This window comes from Palaemon carinicauda, chromosome 19, assembly GCF_036898095.1.
Source record: "Palaemon carinicauda isolate YSFRI2023 chromosome 19, ASM3689809v2, whole genome shotgun sequence".
In the NCBI taxonomy this organism is placed as follows: Eukaryota; Metazoa; Arthropoda; class Malacostraca; order Decapoda; family Palaemonidae; genus Palaemon; species Palaemon carinicauda.
The window spans coordinates 40,820,177-40,834,673 of NC_090743.1; the positions used below are offsets into that span (position 1 = coordinate 40,820,177).

Below are 14,497 nucleotides of genomic sequence, written 5' to 3' on the forward strand. Positions count from 1 at the left end.
ACTGAAGTGTTAATACAATGGTATCCCCATAAATGCTTCAAACAAGGGTAGGTGTAAATGACCAGGAATGAATGAATGATTTGAAGTTTTCTGGCATCCTGACATCGAAGGTTATTGATGCCAATGCTGTTTATTATAAATAAATAAAAGAATATTCAATTAAAACCATAAAAAACATGTCTCATTATAAAAGTTAAATGGCTTTCAGAAGATACACTTCTGAAATAAATCTAAACATGCCGCTAGCATTGCACATGTCCAAGAATCTTGGCATGGACGAACCTGCCATCACCACCTCGAGCCTCAAAACATATCTATTTCTTTCTGTGCTATAAGCAAGGCATTCAGTCAACAAATGCCTCACTGTCAAGGGTATCAAACAGTCGTCGCAATATAGTTGGTGATGGGCAGCCAGCAGAAACTCGTGTCGTCCAAATGTGACCAACGCGGGGACAACAAAGAGTAGTCTCCCACTTTCAGGGCATCCCACTATACCTTCAAGGTGATATAACATTACTTAATTCTCTCAAATTATTCTCAACTAAACTATCCCAACGCAGTTATAAAATTCTTAACTGTAAGTAAAAAATTATTATTATTATTGTTATTATTATTATTACTAGCCAAGCTACAACCCTAGTTGGAAAAGCAAGAAGCTATACGCCCAAGGGCTCCAATAGGGAAAAATATCCCAGTGAGGAAAGGAAATAAGGAAATAAATAATTGATGAGAATAAACTAACAATATATCATTCTAAAAACAGTAACAGCGTCAAAACAAATATGTCCTATATAAACTACTGTATTAACGTCAAAAACAGATATGTCGTATATAAACTATAAAAAGACTCATGTCAGCCTGGTCAACATAAAAACATTTGCTCCAACTTTGAACTTTTGAAGTTCTACTGATTCAACTACCCGATTAGGAAGATCATTCCACAACTTGGTAACAGCAGGAATAAAACTTCTAGAATACTGTGTAGTATTGAGCCTCATGATGGAAAAGGCCTGGCTATTAGAATTAACTGCCTGCCTAGTATTACAAACAGGAAATAATTGTCCAGGGAGATCTGAATGTAAAGGATGGTTAGAGTTATGAAAAATTTTATGCTACATGCATAATGAACTAATTGAACGACGGTGCCAAAGATTAATATCTAGATCAGGAATATGACAAATTCGAAGATAATTTGTATTTTTCCTAACCATACAAACCTTAGCTATTTACAAAGGGTATTACTTTTAGCGCAGCTGAAATGACGAGCCAATAGTTTTTAACGAGGGTTAATTACCCCCGCGCTAGTTAGCGGGGGGTGGGGAAGGGTAGCTTGCTACCCCTCCCCCCTCCACACACCGGTGACTTGCTTCACTTCACTTAGAGGTAGGACTTGACTTGGGGGTCAGGGATGGCGGGCACATATGTGTAAATAGCTAAGGTTTGTATGGTTAGGAAAAATACAAATTATCTTCGAATTTGTCATTTGTTCCGTAACCGAAATACAAACCACGCTATTTACAAAGGGTGACTTACCCCTTAGGAAGGGTGGAAAGTCCCCAGCCTTACTGACTTCGGCTTGCCCGGGGGCTCGATCCCTCAGTGAGCAGCACTAGAGAGAGGGAGCCCCTGTACCTCACAGGTTCCTAGCATCGCTAGGAACGAGTGGCCTACATAAGCAGTGTGAGGAGGAGAGTGTGACTCGTCCTATGAAGTTGACCTTGAGACCTTCAGATAGGAATTCTAGGATAGGACGTTCCCCATACCACCTCGTCAGGGTATGGGAGACGCAACAGTATTAAGCTTAATACTAGGAGCACAAAGAAGCATGGGTTACCTGCAGAGGTCGAGGTCAGCTATGCGAGGACCAGGATGCCGCTTCCCCAAGAGAGGGGAGAATGAAGAAAGAAGTAAGGGTCAGACATACTCTTTCATTCACGCAGACTAAGACCGGGTAACAACGCCCTCAACCTACTGCTACTTGTCCAAAAAGGTGCCTGAGGTTAGACCAGCTGTTGTGCAGCCACCACAGGGCCGATAGAGAACGTATCGAGGCTCCTGTGGGTCACGTCTTGCAGGTAGTGGGCTGTGAAGGTCGTTTGACGCTTCCAGACCCCAGCTTGAAGTACCTGCGTCACAGAGAAGTTTCTCTTGAAGGCCAGGGATGTAGCAATACCCCTGACATCGTGGGCCCGAGGGCGACGTGACGGAGGAGGGTCAGGATTCAGGGCATGGTGGATAACCCTTCGAATCCAAGCAGAGATGGTGTTCCTGGTGACCCTCCTCTTTGTCCTGCCTGTGCTCACAACAAAGCTCGCACATCAGGACGGACTGCAGCCGTTCTCTTCAAGTAGTACCTCAGACACCTCACTGGGCATAGTAGCAGCTGGTCTGGGTCGTTTGTTACAGAACGGAGACTCGCGATCCTGAAAGAGTCAAACCGAGGATCCGGCACTCCAGGATTCTGAGTCTTGGCCACAAACTCAGGGACGAACCTGAACGTTACCTCCCCCCATCCCCTTGAATGGGCGATGTCGTACGAGAGACCATGAAGTTCACTACTGTAACTCGCTTGGCCGAGGCCAAGGCGAGTAGGAAAGCCGTCTTCCAAGACAGGTGGCGATCGGAGGCCTGGCGTAATGGCTCGAAGGGAGGTCTCTTGAGAGACCTGAGGACTCGAACCACGTTCCAAGGAGGGGGTCTCACTTCCGACTGGGGGCAGGTAAGCTCATAGCTACGTATGAGTAAAGAGAGTTCTAGCGACGAAGAAATATCCACGCCCTTCAATCTGAAGACAAAGCTTAAGGCTGAGCGATAGCCTTTCACCGCCGAGACAGAAAGGCGCATTTCTTCTCGCAGATACACGAGGAAGTCCGCTATTGCTGGAATAGTGGCATCGAGTGGAGAGATACCCCTTCCACGACACCAACCACAAAACTCTCTCCACTTCGCTTGGTAGACTCCCTCAGAGGACCTTCCCAGGTGCCGAGACATTCTCTCCGCAACCTGTTGCGAAAAGCCTCTCTCCGCGAGGAGACGCTGGATAGTCTCCAGGCGTGAAGCCGAAGCGAGGCTACGGCCCTGTGAGGGACACCGGAGTGGGGTTGTCTGAGAAGCTCGTGTCGTGGAGGAAGCTCCCTTGGGAGTTCCGTCAGGAGTTGCAGAAGGTCCGGAAACCATTCCGCGTGATGCCATAGCGGAGCTACTAGAGTCATGGAACAGTTGACCGATAGTCTGGTCCTGTTGAGCACCCTTCTCATCAGACAGAATGGTGGGAAGGCGTACACGTCGATGTTGTCCCACCGTTGCTGGAAAGCATCTTGCCAGAGTGCCTTGGGGTCCGGGACTGGTGAGCAGTACAGGGGCAGCTTGAAGTTCAAGGCTGTCGCGAACAAGTCCACCGTCGGGGAACCCCACAAAGTCAGGACTTTGTTGGCTATCTGAGGATCCAAAGACCACTCGGTACTCACTATCTGCGAAGCCCTGCTCAGACTGTCGGCGAGCACATTCCTCTTGCCAGGAATGAAGCGAGCTGATAGTGTTATCGAGTGGGTTTCGGTCCACCTCAGAGTCTCTACTGCAAGATGGGATAGCTGTTGCGAAAAAGTGCCTCCCTTCTTGTTGATATAAGCCACTACCGTGGTGTTGTCGCTCATCACCACCACGGAGTGACCCGCCAGGGACCGTTGGAACTGCTGAAGAGCCAGAAAGACGGCCTTCAATTCTAGCAGGTTGATGTGTAGGCACTTTTCTGATTCTGACCAAAGGCCTGAGGCCCTCTGGTTCAGAACGTGCGCCCCCCACCCTTCTTTTGACGCGTCCGAAAACAGAGTCAATTCCGGGGGGAGGACGAGAAGACTCACTCCCTTCCGCAGGTTCTCGTCGGCCAGCCACCACCGCAAGTCCGTCTGTTCTAGAGACCCCATTGGGATCAGAATGTCCGGGGAATCGGATCCTTGATTCCACCTGGACTTGAGCCGCCATTGAAGGGATCTCATCCTGAGGCGGCTGTTTGGAACCAGATGGGCCAGGGAGGATAGGTGGCCTAAGAGACGCAACCACGATTGGGCGGGGAGTTCTTTTCGCCTGAGGAAAGGCTCCGCCACCCTCCTCAGCCTTGCTATCCGGTCGTCTGATGGAAAGGCTTTGTGGAGATTGGTGTCTATTAGCATGCCTAGATAAACCAGTCGTTGGGACGGCTGCAGAGAGGACTTCGAGGTTTACCACGATCCCCAGATCCTGGCAAAGATCCAGAAGCCTGTCTCGGTGCCGAAGAAGGGTCGACTCCGAGTCTGCTAGGATCAGCCAATCGTCTAGGTAACGAAGGAGACGAATGCCGTTCCTGTGCGCCCAAGATGAAATCAGGGTGAACACCTGAGGAGCTGTGGAGAGACCGAAACACAGTACCTTGAACTGGTAGATCTTGTTGTCTAGGCAGAATCTCAGGTACTTCCTGGAAGACGGATGGATTGGGATCTGGAAGTACGCGTCCTTTAGATCCAGTGTACACATGAAGTCTTTTGGTCTCACCGCAAGTCTGACCGTGTTTGCTGTCTCCATGCTGAACCGGGTTTGTTTGACAAACCTGTTCAGAGCTGAGAGATCGATGACGGGTCTCCAGCCTCCAGTAGCCTTCTTTACAAGAAAGTCGACTGAAGAAGCCTGGAGAGCCGTCCACGACCTCCTGGAGAGCACCCTTCTCGAACATGGTCTCGACTTCGGCCTGAAGGGCCAGCCCCTTTGCCGATCCCATGGCATAGGAGCTCAACGACACTGGATTCGCTGTCAGGGGAGGTTGAGATGACGTGAACGGGACGCGATAACCTTGGCCGATCACTGAGACCGTCCAAGCATCGGCCCCGTGTTGCTGCCACCTGCGGACGCAACGCTGAAGGCATCCCCCCACAGGTGGACACGCAGGGGGACTGCCACCCCTAGGGCTTGCGGCCGCGGCCGCCACCCCTAGGAGTCTTGCCTCCCCTGGAGGACTTACCGCCCCTCTTGACCTTGGCTGGAAAGGGCTGGGGCTTAGACACCACTTTCTTAGCTGCCGGTGCCTGTTTGGGAGCCTTACGAGGCTGTTGCTGCTGTTGTGGCGGGGTTGGAGGCTTATAGGGCCGAGTTGTAAGGGCCCTGTGGAGGAGGGAGTCCGTGCTGGATTTCCTCCACCTCTCAGCCGTTCGCTCCAAGTCTTGAGGCTCAAACAGGCTCTCACCCAGAAGGGAAGCATGTCGGAGCCTACACACATCTACGGCGGGGACCTTCGGATGGAATCTCTCGGACACAGCATCGCGACGCTTCAACACCGAGTTGGCCCACAGGGTGGTAACCTGGTGCGCCAAAAACTCGATGGAGCGGGTGCCCGAGAGCAAGAAGGTCTCTAGGGCCTTCCTATTGGTCTCCTTGGACAAGTCCTCCGATCGCAATAGGATGCCCAGAGATCCTAGCCAGAAGTCCAGCCACGAAGTGGCCTGCAGGGTACACTTAGCGACCTTCTCGTGGTTAAGGATCTCCGCCGCCGAGAACGACACCTGCCGGGCAGAGTGTTTCTCCAGGGGAACTCCCTTCGCCAGCTCCTCCACAGAGTGATGGAGAGGAAGAGCGAGGTTGTGCTCACCCAGGATCTCGAAATACCTCCTCTGCTGAAGGCGAGGAGGAGGGATAAGCTTGTTCCCGGCAGTGGAACGACTGGAGGAGGCAAGAAGTGCGAGCTGAGCGTTGGCCCTAGCTCTGGCACTCTTCAGCCCCCAAGACCAGGGCAGAGCTGCACTGGTCTTAGGGGCCTTCCGAACGTCAAACACTTTGTTGACTTTAGAAAGGTGTCTTCTGCTTATTCACTTGAAAGGAGTTTCCTTATAGTGTGTCTGAAATAGCACTACCATTTTCTTTTATAACTCATGTTCCAATGTTTTTTTGTTAGTTTTCTTGGTTATATATTTAATTCTGTTTCTCTTACTTGAAGTGTATATTGAAGTACAATTAATTTAGTATTTGATATTTACAAGTCATCATATTTATGTGTGAATTTTATAACTATTTTTGCTTAATGTAAATCTCATTATATTTACTTAAGAGTTTAGTTGTTCTAATAAAATCATAGGTTTTAAGAAAAACATGGTGTTTACTTCTAGCCCAAGGCTCTCCTTTTTCCATACCTTCCTGTACGATGTGGGCTTAAATAATCCCCCACATTTTGGTGCCCAGACCCGGGAACACTCCCTCTAAGAAAATAAGTAAGTTGTGCAGTGAAGATAATGGAGAAGTTAAAGAAGACTAGGACTACGTGTAGAGGGTGGGTGACAAGAGCTTCCAAGGCACTGAGTGACCTTTTGAAGTCTTCCACCACAACTATTAGTCAATTTAAGTATGCTATCAAGGAATACAACCAGAGACTAGCTAAGTTGGATGAAGTCCAAGAAGCAATAGAAATTGAGGTAGCTGAAGAAGAACTAGAACAACTTTTGGATGAAGCCCATGAGTTTAGAACAATGTGTGCAGCCTAGGATACAAGCTGAAGACCAGATAAGGAAGTTAGCAGCAGCAGCGTGTCCTGGTTCTAAAGCTGGCAGTATAAGTGGACAGTCTTCATCTCGAGAGTCAGATATCACCAATGTCAAGTTACCCAAGCTGGAGCTACCGAAGTTTAGTGGTGAAGTGACCCAATGGCAGTCCTTCTGGGATCAAAATAATTCCCACATCGATGCAACAGACCTTCCAGTGATCAGTAAGTTCACTTATTTGCTGTCTTTGCTGGAGGGAGATGCCAGGAATGTAGTGAAGGGACTAGCTCATACCAGTGCTAATTACCAGGTTGCCTGCAAACTACTGAAGGAACGCTACTACAAGCCAGAAAGGATTATTTTTGCTCATGTCCAGGCATTGTTAAATGGTGAGGTCAACATTAATGTCAGCGGACCCAAGGGTGTGGCACAGCTCTGGAAATTACGAGATGACATTCTAATTCACATCCGCAGTTTGGAGGCACTAGGCATCACAGGAAAACAATGTGAAGTGTTTCTTACACCTATCATCCTCTCCCGTTTGCCAAGTGAACTGCGGCTAGAGTGGGCCAGGTATGGTGATGGACATGAGAGTGATTTAGATTGGTTATTGACATTCTTAGACAAGGAAATTTCAAGATTAGAAAGGTCTGAAGCCTTTAAGGGAAAGAGTAGTAGTGAAGTAAAGAAAATTGAAAATAAGAGTTCTAAAGACAAGGTGTATTCAGCCGCAGCCCTTCATGCTTCGTCCAAGCAAGAAAACACAATGTGCAGTTTCTGTGCCAAGAAGCACAAATCGGAAAACTGTTATGGTGTGCTAGAATTGAGTGGAAAGGAGCGAGGTGAAAAAATAAGAAGTTTAGGCCTATGTTTCAAGTGTTTGAAGAGTGGACACATGTCAAGAGACTGTAAAGCTCGTACAAGGTGTACAACGTGTAACGGTGCCCATTCTACCTTAATGTGTGGCGTTAGGCTGGAAATGAACCTTAAGAAGGAGGAAAGTGAAGCAAAGGAAGGTGCTATTGGCAGTGACAAGCCTGGCGATGTGGCACTTCTAACAGGGCAAGGTGGTAACTGTGCCATTTTACAAACTGCCAAAGTTCAGGCGAGTGGTAGTGATGGTACTGTTGTCACTGCTCAGGTAATGTTTGATAATGGTGCAGACAGGTCTTATATTAGTAGCAAATTTGTGAAGAAGTGTAAACCACAATGGATCACTAGTGCACCTATGCCATACTCTAGTTTTGGTGGTCATAGTAGTGGAAAAAATGAACACAGAAATGTTTACGAGTTAAAGTTGTGGGACTCTGACAAGAAGGTGGTACGTATTATTGCTGCGGAGATTCCCAGAATATGTCAACCCTTGGTTAGGCCTATTGTACCAGATTCAGTGCTTAACTCTTTCTCTCATGTTGTATTAGCTGATGATTACCACCATGATTCTCCCATTGAGATTGATATACTGATTGGTCTAGATTTCTACTGGACACTGATTTCTCCTGTAGATGCCTTCCAAATTAACCATGTCGTAGCCATGAAGTCTCTCTTTGGTTATGTCTTGAGTGGCAGGCTGTATAAAACCAATGACTCTTGTACCTACTCTGTACCACAATTATTGTGTATCTCCTCTGTTTCAGATTCAGATTTGTGTAAGTTTTGGGATTTGGAAACTGTAGGGGTTAAGCCTAGGGAACTTGTTGAAAGTTATAGTGAAACCAAAGTTTTCAAAGAATTTGAGAGTACTGTGAAGTTTGTGAATGGTCGCTATGAGGTTGCACTGCCATGGAAAGATGATTCTGCTAAGGAAAGGCTTTTAAATAATGTTGTCATAGCCCATAAAAGGTTAGGTAGGCTAATGGTTAAGTTAGAACACGATAAGGAGCTTAAGAAAGAATATCAAAAAGTGTTTGATAGTTATGAGTCTGATCACATAATAGAAGAGGTACCAAGGGAGGAAATTTCAGGTGTGAATCCTGTGTACTATATGCCTCATCGTCCAGTAGTTAAGTTAAGTAGTTCAAGTACTAAGATAAGACCTGTGTTTGATGCCTCTGCCTCTTGTTACAATGGTGTATCATTGAATGACTGTTTGTCCTCAGGCCCATCACTCAACCCTGACTTGGTTGAGGTGCTCATTCGCTTTCGTCGTTGGCCCATTGCTGTTACAGCTGATATAAGAAAGGCCTTTTTGCAAATTAGTGTACAAGAGAAAGACAGATATGTTCATAGATTTTTGTGGCCAAGAGATGATGGTACAATACAGCACATGAGATTCACACGTGTACCCTTTGGTAACACAGCGAGCCCATTTCTGTTAAATGCCACAATCAAACATCATTTGGATAAGTATCCCCCAACTAGTGTAGTGCAAGATTTGAAGGCTAACATGTATACAGACAATTGGTTGAGTGGTGCGGATTCTGCTGTAGAAGCAGCTGATAAATTTTGTGAAGCCCGTAGCATTTTAGCTGATGCTAGTATGGACCTTACAAAACTTGTATCAAATAGTTTGCTAATTACTTCTCAGTTATGTGACAACAAGGTACCCTTTATAAATTCTGATGAACCCAATACTGTATTAGGCCTGAAGTGGTGTAACTCACTGGACAGTTTCTCCTTTGATGGCATAAAATCAGATTCCTTTGTAGAAGTAGTCTCTACTAAGCGAAGTATCCTTAGTGTGATAGCTAAGATTTTTTACCCTTTAGGGTTAATTAGTCCATATGTTATGTATGGCAAGATACTTTTTCAGGAACTCTGGAAACTGGGTTTGACTTGGGATCAAGAAATGCCATCAGATTTGAAGCTAAAGTTTCAAAGATGGCTCCTTAGTAGTGAGCATTTTAAGAATTATCAGATAGATAGATGTTATTTTTCACCAAAGGCCTGGGGGAAGCTTAGTCATATGGAGCTACATGGGTTTGGTGATGCCTCTGAAAAGGGCTATGGGGCTTGTGTGTACCTGCGAGCGCCTGTGGAGAACGGCTCATACAAGGTGTCATTAGTGTCCTCTAAGTCAAGAGTTGCTCCCATAAAGACAATTACATTGCCGAGGTTAGAACTCATGGGATGTCTTTTGTGTTCACGATTAGTCAACTTTGTGAAGAATACCCTTAACCTAGATAACTGTGTTAGAGTTAGGTGCTGGACAGATTCTACCATTGCTCTGTCATGGATTCAAAGATATGCTAGTAAGAAGGACCTATTTGTAGCTAATCGGGTAAAGGAAATCAGAGTTAACACCTCCAAGTTGCTGGCAACATTGTGTAAGTAAGGACAATCCAGCTGACCTGATAACACGAGGTCTGTTGGCTGACAAGCTTGTGGATAGTACTATGTGGCTCTATGGGCCTAGTATGTTAAAAGAATCCCAATAATACCAGGAAAGGGAAGGTAACCCAGTTAAGTATAAAGATGAAATAGGCATAGAAAGTACTGCTGTCTGTCTTAATGTACAAGGCATGCCAGACAACCCTTTGATAGATTTAGATCGATACAGTAAATTAAGCAAGGTGTTAAGAGTTACAGCTTATGTCTTAAGATTTATCATAAATTGTAGAAATAGTAATAACAAAGTGGCAGGCCCTCTCATTACTGAAGAGATTGATTTTGCTAAGTTGAAGTTGATTTACTGCATCCAAAGAGAAGTGTTTTCTGCAGAAATAAAGGTACTTATGGGTAAAAAGGCTATCCCTCAATGGTCTAAATTAAGAAATCTTGACCCCTTTCTAGATGATAAAGGCTTAATAAGAATTAGGGGACGTCTTGAGTTTTCTAACTTGGACTATGACACTAAACATCCTGTTATAATTCCAAAGGGTCAATTTGCTAAACTGTTGATCAGATTTCAGCACAGGTTTTTAAAGCATGCAGGTGTAGATACCGTAATTTCATCCCGACGAAATAACTTTTGGATTATAGGAATGAGGAGATTAGCTAAGACAGTAATAAAGGAATGTTTAAGTTGCCGTTGGCATGATTCAAAACCTTGTAGTCAGCCTGTGGCTCCATTACCTAAAGAAAGAGTAAGGGCTTCTCCACCCTTTGATGTAACAGGCTTAGATTATGCAGGCCCCCTCTTTTGTGCTGATTGTCCTAGTAAGAAATTTTATGTATTGTTGTTCACTTGTGGTGTTGTAAGAGCCGTACACCTAGAGCTTACAGAATCTTTATCCTTGCCTGACTGCTTATTGGCTATAAGAAGATTTGTTGCCAGGAGAAGTTTACCTAGTGTTATATATTCAGATAATGCAAAGACTTTTGTAGCTGCTAGGTATGAAGTACAAAGGCTGTATGGCCACTTGGCTCCCAAATGGAACTTTATTGCCCCTCGTGCTCCCTGGTGGGGGGGCTGGTAGGAGAGACTCATTAGGTCAGTTAAGCTTGCCTTGAGAAAGACACTGAATCTGAACTATTAAGTAAGAGTGAATTAGAAACTATACTAGTAGAAATAGAGTCCTGTATTAATTCCAGACCATTGACCTATGTAAGTGATGAACTTGACTCCATTCATTATCTCACTCCATCACATTTTATCCTAGGAAGAGCCCCACATTGTAAATCCTTAATAAATGTTGAGCCATGTAAGGTGACTTCCAGGGACTTGAATGAAAGAGAAGTTTTAAGAAACCAGAACCTAGAACATTTTTGGAAAATTTGGAGTAACAATTATATAACCAATTAGCCTCAAGTTGTTAAAGGATTCAATAAAAAATGTGATTTGTCTATGGGTGACCTTGTGTTGATAAAGGAGGATAACCTCCCTAGATTGAAGTGGCCTCTTGGGGTTATTGTAGATGTTTTTAAAGGTAGAGATGGACTTGTAAGAAGTGTAAGGCTCAAAACTAAAAAGGGAGAAATGACTAGACCCATTCAAAGATTGTATAATCTTGAAGTAGGTAGATCTGAAGATTTGAATACTACTGATGCATCCTGTGATGATTTTGAGAGAGATGTATGTGATAATCCTCAAATGCCTATCCATACTGTTAGTGATGAGGATGTATTTCCAAAGTGTAAGTCTGGTAGAGTAATTAAGCCTCCTACTAAGTTAGATTTATAATAGTCACTGTAAGTCATGCAGTTGTGCATGTCAAGCAAAGCTTAATGTGTTTATTTTGTAAAACTACATTACAGTACTAATTTTTGTGTATTTTCCTGCCATGTATAATTTAGATAAGGTCTAAGTTGTGCTCTTTAATAGGTGGCTTCGTCCCCTATTGCCGGGAGGATGTTGACTTTAGAAAGGTGTCTTCTGCTTATTCACTTGAAAGGAGTTTCCTTATAGTGTGTCTGAAATAGCACTACCATTTTCTTTTATAACTCATGTTCCAATGTTTTTTTGTTAGTTTTCTTGGTTATATATTTAATTCTGTTTCTCTTACTTGAAGTGTATATTGAAGTACAATTAATCTAGTATTTGATATTTACAAGTCATCATATTTATGAGTGTGAATTTTATAACTATTTTTGCTTAATGTAAATCTCATTATATTTACTTAAGAGTTTAGTTGTTCTAATAAAATCAGAGGTTTTAAGAAAAACATGGTGTTTACTTCTAGCCCAAGGCTCTCCTTTTTCCATACCTTCCTGTACGATGTGGGCTTAAATAATCCCCCACACACTTCATCCAGAATCGTGTCTTTGCCTTCACGGGGGGCGATGACTGGATCCGTAATTCTGTTAAGTGTCCTTATCAGGCTTAGGACCTGCCAGAAGGCATGTTCGGACTCTTGCTGTTCTCCTCCCTGCAGGCTGGCAGCTAAGTCTCCTGCCCCAGGAATCTCTTCCTGGGGTGACACGTGGACATTCCCCTGGGTAGTCGTGGGTTCCTGACGAATCCTTGCAGAGGATTTAGGGACGGTCTTGGAATCCTTGGGTTCTCTCCTGGGAGGGATACACGATCCCAACAACGAGGTTCGAGGGGTCCCTTCCTCACGAGACGATTCTCCTGCCTGAAGCGAAGTCTCCCCCCCTGGTGCCGAGGGGAAGACTACCGCCCCACTGGACTCACCTGAGGATGGAAAGGCCTCGTCCACGGGAGAAGGAGAGAGTACTCGTGCAGGAGAAGGGACCTTCGAGACCGACCTCTTGGGAACCAACTTCGCCCTAGGGGAAGTCACCACGAAGTCCACTCCTCTCTTTCTCTTCAGCGTAGGAGAGACAGCCACTGGTTTGTCACCCAGGCCGGCGAGTGCTGGTTTCATAACCCTCACTAACGCCCGTGCCAGCGGACCAAACCAAGTCTGCTGCTCCAAGGACACAGAGTCCGAAATCCTCGCTATAGAGAAAGGGATCGGGCGATCCTTTGGAGTGGACACGACGGTACCTGCCTGAAAAGAAGGTGGGGAAGAATGCTGTACTGACCTGTCTTCGTCCTGCACTACCAACCTGTGCTTGGATGGAGGTGATCCCGAGTGCCGTCTAGGAGCACGCGTCCCTGATGCTACCACCGGCTGTGGAATTCGCCGCGAACGATGGTCGCGCGAGGGCGAATGGTCGCGCGGGAGTGCGGGCGAGCAAGCGCACAGGCGAGCGGTCGCGCGGGCGCGCAGGCGGGCGAGTGGGCGCGAGGGTGGGCAGGTAAATGAACACGTGTTCGAGGCGACGAACGCAAGCGTTGGCGCGACGGCGAGGGATCATGCTGCCGCGTAGGTGAGGAAGATCGCTGGCGATGTAGATCCACAGGCGATCAATGACGAGCTGGTGAGTGCAGTCGCTCAAGTTGGCGATAGCGCGATGTGGTATGTCAACGCACTGATGTGCAATGGTGAGCAGCATGCGCAGGTGAATGACCGCGTAATGGTAAGCGATGGCGAGCAGCATGCGCAGGTGAATGATCGCGTGATAGGGTGCGATGGTGATCAGCATCCGCAGGAGGGCGATCGTTCAGGGTTGTGCGATGAGGAGCAGCATGCGTAAGCGGGCGATCGTTCAGGGTTGTGCGATGGCGAGCAGCATTCGCAGGTAAATGATCGCGTGATGGGGTGCGATGGTGATCAGCATCCGCAGGAGGGCAATCGTTCAGGGTTGTGCGATGGGGAGCAGCATGCGTAAGCGGGCGATCGTGCAGGGTCGTGCGATGGCGAGCAGCATGCGCAGGAGGGCGATCGTGCAATGGCGAGCGATGGCGAGCGGCATGTGCAGGCGGGCGATCGCGCGATGGCGAGCTAGAAGCTGGCGAACTATGTTCCTTCAGGAGCGTTGGCGAACGTCGGTGCGTTCGTTGTCGCTGTTGAATAGGCGATACTAAGATCGCCTGTGCGCGCTGGCAAGCAGGTGAACGCTGGCGAGGAGGTAATCGCTGGCGTGTAGGTGATCGCTGGCGAGCAGAAGGTCAACGCGTGTCCTGTGAGAGGACAGCTGGTGCGGCGCGTTCACGAGCAGGAACGGGAAGATCGCTGGCGCGTTGGCGAACATGTGTTTCTGACACACGCGCAGCACGATGTTGCGTAGCCACAGAACCAGGCAGATGGTGAGCAGGAACTAAAGGGTGGTCAGAGACCGCAGGGCGATGGTCCTCAAATGAGCGCTGACGCTCGGAAGGGAGCTGACGAGCAGGAGAGCGCTGGCGAGGGGGGCGAACATCAGGAGAGAGCCGACGAGCAGGTGAGCGTCGGCGAGCAGGAGAGTCTTGGCGAGCAGGAGAGTCTTGGCGAGCAGGAGAGCGCTGGCGAGCAGGAGATCGCTGGCGAACAGGTGAGCGCTGGCAAGCAGGAGAGCGCTGGCGAGCAGGAGAGCGCTTGTGCGTTAGCACTGCTCGCGTAAGGGAAGAATCCCTTAGCCCCGAAGGGACCGTTGCCCGTCAGGTGACTAGTTCTCCAGAAGGCGAAGATCCGGCAGGAGATGGTGAGCGGTCTGCAGAGAGGTTCAAGGAGGGCGGAGCAGTAGGTTGAGGCTGACGAGGAGAGTCCCCCCCGGAGGATGAAGACCCAAAAAGGCGTCTCTTAGTCCCCCTGTAAGGGGAAGGGAGGCCCTTGTGGCGTAGAGGGCGGTGAGCC

General features: G+C 47.2%; 1 protein-coding gene and 1 long non-coding RNA gene across 2 annotated transcripts in view; one reads left to right on the forward strand and one right to left on the reverse strand.

Annotated features, from left to right (window-relative positions):
* The window catches only part of LOC137658601 (uncharacterized), a 39,198-nt gene that overhangs the window by 12,571 nt on the left and 12,130 nt on the right, over positions 1 to 14,497 (reverse strand). The gene's annotated exons all lie outside the window — the stretch shown is intronic.
* Positions 6,252 to 11,559, forward strand: LOC137658660 (uncharacterized). Its single transcript, XM_068393604.1, is given in 5 exon segments — positions 6,252 to 6,490; positions 6,492 to 9,717; positions 9,881 to 10,770; positions 10,971 to 11,085; positions 11,182 to 11,559. Coding segments are annotated over 5 exon segments (4,848 nt in total).